Here is a 6,211-nt window from a genome sequence, read left to right as displayed (position 1 = left end):
TTGGTAGTTCTATCTTGACGGAAAGTGTTATAGTTGGGTATGGAAATCTCAGAATTTTTGGTGGCCTTCCTAAGCCAGGATTCAGACACGGCAAGGACATCAGGGTTGCAGAGTGTGCTAAAGCGGTGAGTAAGACAAACTTAGGGAGGAGGCTTTGATGTTGACATGCATGAGGCCAAGGCTTTTTCGATCACAGAAGTCAACAAATGAGGGTGCCTGGGGACATGCAGGGCCCGGGTTTACCTCCACATCACCCGAGGAACAGGGAGTAGTAGGATGAGGGTGCGGCTAAAGGCTATCACAAACTGGTCGCCTAGAGCGTTGGGGACAAGGAATAAAAGGAGCAGATTTATGGGCGTGGTAGAATAGATTCTGGGCATAATGTGCAGACAGGGGTATGGTGGGGCACGGGTACAGCGGAGGCAAGCCCAGGCACTGGGTGATGATAAGAGAGGTTGTATCTCTGGACATGCTGGTCTCAATGGGTGAGGTCACCGCATGTGTGGGAGGTGGGACAAAGGAGGTATCAGAGGTACGGAGAGTGGAACTACGGGGTCCATTGCAAACCAAAACAATGATAACTAGCCTGAACAACAGTATACAAGGCATATTGATATTTGAATATATATAGACAGTGCATTCGGAAAGTATTCAGACCCCTTGACTTTTTCCACATTTTGTTATGTTACAGCCTTATTCTAAAATGTATTAAACTGTTTTTTRCCCCTCGTCAATCAATACCCCATAATGAAAAAGCAAAACCAGCTTTTCAAATGTTTTTGCTAATTTATTACAAATAAAAAACATAAATATCACATTTACATAAGTATTCAGACCCTTTACTCAGTACTTTGTTGAAGCACCTTTGGCAGCGATTACAGCCTCGAGTCTTCTTGGGCATGACGCTACAAGCTTGGCACACCTGTATTTGGGCAGTTTCTCCCATTCTTCTCTGCAGATCCTCTCAAGCGCTGTCAGTTTGGATGGGGAGCGCTGCTGCACAGCTATTTTCAGGTCTCTCCAGAGACCTTTGATCGAGTTCAAGTCCGGGCTCTGGCTGGGCCACTCAAGGACATTCAGAGACTTGTCCCGAAGCCACTCCTGCGTTGTCTTGGCTGTGTGCTTAGGGTCGTTGTCCTGTGTGAAGGTGAACCTTCGCCCCAGTCATAGGTTCTGAGTGTTCTGGAGCAGGTTTTCATCAAGGATCTTTCTGTACTTTGCTCCGTTCATCTTTGCCTCAATCCTGACTAATCTCCCAGTCCCTGCCGCTGAAAAACATCCCCACAGCATGATGCTGCCAGCACGATGCTGCCAGCACCATGCTTCACCGTATGGATGGTGCCAGGTTTCCTCCAGACGTGACACTTGGCATTCAGGCAAAAGAGTTCAATCTTGGTTTCATCAGACCAGACAATCTTGTTTCTCATGGTTGAAGAGTCTTTAGGTGTCTTTTGGCAAACTCCAAGCGGGCTGTTATGGGCCTTTTACTGAGGAGTGGCTTCCATCTGGCCTCTTTACAATAAAGGCCTGATTGATGGAGTACTGCAGAGATGGTTGTCCTTCTGGAAGGTTCTCCCATCTCCACAGAGGAACTCTGGAACTCTGTCAGAGTGACCATCAGGTTCTTGGTCACCTCCCTGACCAAGGTCCTTCTCCCCCAATTGCTCAGTTTGGTTGGGCGGCTAGCTCTAGGAAGAGACTTGGTGGTTCCAAACTTCTTCCATTTAAGAATGATGGAGGCCACTTTGTTTTTGGGGACCTTCAATGCTGCAGAAATGTTTTGTTACTCTTCCCCAGATCTGTGCCTCGACAAAATCCTGTCTCGGAGCTCTACGGACAATTACGTTGTGTATCTTTGTGTAGCATGTGATTAATCAATCAATGAGCATGCAAAAACACAGATAATATAAACAATCCTAAAAAATCTACCTGCAGTAGAGCACGCTGGGAAATATGATAATGATGAGCGTGGTTTTGATGGGAATGTTTTACCCTCCACAGAGTAAAACTGACACAATCACACTCTCACATGCAACTCTGGTTATTAACACCAACACTGGGATTATTTTACACCATTTACCACTTATAAAGTGAATGTAACTTCTGAATCAACACTAGAAATGTTACACCGAAAAATCAACACGAGGTAACGCTGGCCAATTTGCTGTGTAAGTGATATTCATCAAGATTCAATCATCAGTCATTTAAATGCAAAACAATTACAAATATCACAGTGGGCCATCAACTTGAACCTCATCAAATTGAGCTTTGTGGGYGTAAATATTGAGCTGTTTTCAATACAGTTGTCTCTCTTAATCAGGATTCTCCTTCATCCTTATTGTTTGATCTAAGTGAATCATATTTCTTCATGGATTCTGTGTCTAATCTCTCCTAACTGCTGTKTAATTGAAACACGCTACTGTGTGGAAGTGTTCTACTACCCCTACTAGACAAAATAAATAKTTTTGTAAACTGTCTAAAATATACAGTAGATCAGTGGAGGCTACTGAGGGGAGGGAGGCCTATAATAATGGCCGGAACGGAGTGAATGGAATGGCATGTGTTTGATGTATTTGATACCATTCCACTCCAGCCATTACCACGAGCCCGTCCTCCTCAATGAAGGTGCCACCAACCTCCTGTGCAGTAAATGAGTATAGAAACAGTAATCTACACTTAAAAATATATTTWGCTATACATAAAGATACAGTAACGATTCACCATCTTACAGTAAAGATACAGTAAAGATTCACCATCTTACAGTAAAGATTCACCAACATACAGTAAAAATTCACCATCTTACAGTTAAGGTACAGTAATGATTCACCATCTTACAGTAAAGTTACAGTATAGATTCACCATCTTACAGTAAAGTTACAGTATAGATTCACCATCTTACAGTAAAGTTACAGTATAGATTCACCATCTTACAGTAAAGATTCACCATATTACAGTAAAGGTACAGTAAAGCTACAAAGATAGGCTACTGTAAGGAACAGCCTTTGTGTTGCCCTCTAAAGTCAACAAATGAAGACCTATAGGGTTCATGAACTCTATGGTCCATATTGTACATTGGATGTGAATACAAGAGTAGATGTATGTAAGACTGTAATACAGTAAGACTAAACCTAAGAGACTAGACAAGCTATTTAAAGATTGAACACCAGATGGTCGAGCCCTTGGCAGAGAGATGCGACCATGTCCTTGCACCCATCCTCTAAAGACAAAGACACAAACCAATTAGGATTACTCTACTCAACAATCTGTGATACGTCTTCAACATTCAACTTGTGCCCAGCCTCCGAGTGTATTTTCTCCTGTAGTCTAGTTGATGATACATTGATATTGGCCCTAGTCATCACGAATGCAGCATCGTTGGACAGCATTCTGTAGTTAGTTAACCAGTAAACCTGGTCGTCAAACTTGTGTGTCTAGTTATTGTTTAGTCAAAGTCACTGAGGTGGAATGGTCTTTGGGCCAATACATATCAATATGCTCTGACAGACTCTAAATGTAGGTTCAATCTGAAGTTCAAACACTTATAGAATTCTATTTCAAAAGGATAAAACACAATTCTATTTTTACAAAGTGTGTGAACTGATATGCCTTCAGATTGAACCTACATTTAGAGTCTGTCATAGAATGATGGTATTTATTGGACTCGATTATGTCCCCACTGGCCACTGACAAGACTGGGCACTTGTTTTCAACCCAAAATGTGGCTATTATACAGATATGACAATTACACAGTCATAAAATGATTGTATACATTGCATGGACGAATTCAATACCTAAATATATCCGTATAGGGCACCGTAGCCCTCTTAAGAGCAGTTTTTTGGCTCTACACGTGTGTCCCGTTTAAGGCGACAGCAACACAAACAGCCTCGTATCCTTTTGACCGCGAGTTACCTTTCCTCTTCTGAAAGCGMCTGCATTGGCTGCCACTATAAAAGCTTGGAAGAGAAAAAAGGCAGAACCAGAGACACAGAGCAGCGAAGACAATAACGGTCGTGAAAAAGCGAATAAAAAAGCGTAAATTTTACCTTTTCCAATTCAAGGAATTACAATTTATGAACATTGAAGAATTGGAATTTCGCAGCATTAGGGGAAAAGGTCGGTTGTTTTTATTTGTTCGTTTTTGTTGTTTCTTTGTTAAGTTGCTCTGTGGGTGATATGCATTGTGTCATGCAACATCCCAAAGGAACTGTTTTATTTGATATTTACAGAATGTATGTACATGGTTACGCATGTTTGATTCAGTTTGTAAATATTTTCAAAACAAAAGCGCATCTTTGCCTCCGCGCTTGTATAGTTCGCGACGTCGTTCACAACAATCAACACATGATTTCTAGTGTTTATCCTCCATCAAATGTATTGAATAACTTAGATGCATTTATGAGATTTTGGTCGGATGGGTAAGATGACAAAGTGTGGGTAGTGTATGTTATGTCCTTTATCGCATATGACCGTATTGTGTTTGATGAACACAGTGTATGGGCTACAGCATCTGCTGCGGTTTATTGTATGGAAGAGTCTGCGCTGCGCTGAATGACCGAGAGTAACCCCTTCCTCTTGAAACAATGAAACATCCAGCATGAAGTTCTGAAATGATTTCGATAATTATATTGCCCTGATATGGTTGACTTTCGATTACAATGAAAGAATGCAACGTCTTAGTTTGTGAAATTATGTTTGTATTGTTTTAATAAATGTTTGTTTCTGATTCATTGATGCAGGCTTGATGTTAGTGGTTGTCATATCGTTATTCATTCGTTTTTTTTCATAGCCTGTTTCATAAAAGCGTTGATTAATTTTGTTATTCATCTTTGTAAGATGTTCGCATTCTGAATGTTTTGAGACCGTAGTTGAAAAAATAACAGGCTAAGCTTCTATTGGGGGAAAAAGATGATCATAATATGGATCTGGAACGAGTGAAAAAGGCAATAACCACATTAAAACACTAGAGGAGCCCGCAGCAATTCTGCACCAGGCAACCGCATTGATTCATTTGGAGGGAGGCTGTTGTTTACAATTTGTACTGTAGTGGTTTGTTATGTTATGCGATGAAGCTGATGGAAAAAACAACGTAAAAACATGGTAACAACCTTAAATGTAACCAATATACGATCTGTTCATATGAACATCTCTTTTATTAGGCTGGGACCCGAGGTAAACTATCATTCAGATTTTGCCCAATGAATCTTTTGAATGTGTTTCGTAATGAATAGGCTATCCACCCACACGGAATAGGCTACATCACTGATGAAATGTTACATGCGTAGTCTGCCTGTCCTTCATTCGTCTCATACAGTTTTGGCTTGAGAAAAGGATTTACAATTGTTTGATTGAATAGAGCGTGCATACATTTTCATACTTTTTGTTGTTGTTGCATTCTGGTCCCCCGTGGGAATCGAACCCACAACCCTGGCGTTGCATGTGCCATGCTCTACCAACTGAGCCACACGGGACCCAGTTGTGTCATAAAAACTCTGTTGCATCTGGAAGTTTTTAACAATACAGCTGTTTGTATAAATAGATTGTAACAGCATTTGCCTTTTGCTATTTGATTGATTGCTAATTTCTGCATTGCAATAGCTGGATTGAATTGAAATGTCATGAGGACATCTGGTACTTTAGATATTAAAGTTTAAAAAAATTGCAATTGTGTGGGTGGCACACCTTCACTTGCCAAGTATCCAGTGACTGTTTGTAGATCCAAAAGTCCCAGTGTGTTTTTTTGTAACAGACACTGAATCTCCCAATCCTGGAAACTGCTCTGATTGGTTAATACAGTCCAGTATCCATTGGAGATCTGATGGTTATATTTGGTTAGACTTTGACCTATGAGTGGCGTGGTGTCCAGTGGACTCAAACAGCCTTCTTCTCTGGTCTCACTGTGCTGTGTGTCTGCAGATGCGGAGCTCAAGAGTTGTAGGAAAGGTCCCTGAGTCTCACTGTGTTGTCACTGTGCTCTGCAGTCGGGAGCTGGAGGGCTGTAGGAAAGGTCCCTGAGTCTCACTGTGTTGTCACTGTGCTCTGCAGTCGGGAGCTGGACGGCTGTAGGATAGGTCCCTGAGGCGAGATGGCCATCTCTACTCAACTGGGCTTACTGCTGTGGAAGAACTTCACCTACAGACGGAGACAGACAGTAAGTACCTACTACAAAATAAAAGTCCACCAACCCTACGTAGGTTCTGTGAGATAAGGG

General features: G+C 41.6%; 1 protein-coding gene across 5 annotated transcripts in view; it reads left to right on the top strand.

Annotated features, from left to right (window-relative positions):
- The first annotated feature begins 3,978 nt into the window (after nt 1-3,978).
- LOC111971606 (phospholipid-transporting ATPase ABCA1) overlaps nt 3,979-6,211 on the top strand; it is a 39,571-nt gene continuing 37,338 nt past the window's right edge. For 3 of the 5 annotated variants that reach the window (XM_070446367.1, XM_070446365.1, XM_070446364.1), the window contains exon 1: nt 5,902-6,151. In XM_070446367.1, coding sequence (XP_070302468.1) covers nt 6,086-6,151 — 66 coding nt within the window. In that variant the 5' untranslated portion in view covers nt 5,902-6,085. Of the gene's footprint in view, nt 4,117-5,901; nt 6,152-6,211 lie in introns of those variants that run through there. The other 2 variants (XM_070446363.1, XM_070446362.1) reach the window with 2 other exon arrangements.

The sequence above is a fragment of the Salvelinus sp. IW2-2015 genome, linkage group LG13 (assembly GCF_002910315.2).
Source record: "Salvelinus sp. IW2-2015 linkage group LG13, ASM291031v2, whole genome shotgun sequence".
Taxonomy (NCBI): Eukaryota; Metazoa; Chordata; class Actinopteri; order Salmoniformes; family Salmonidae; genus Salvelinus; species Salvelinus sp. IW2-2015.
This window is presented reverse-complemented; position numbering and strand designations above follow the sequence as displayed.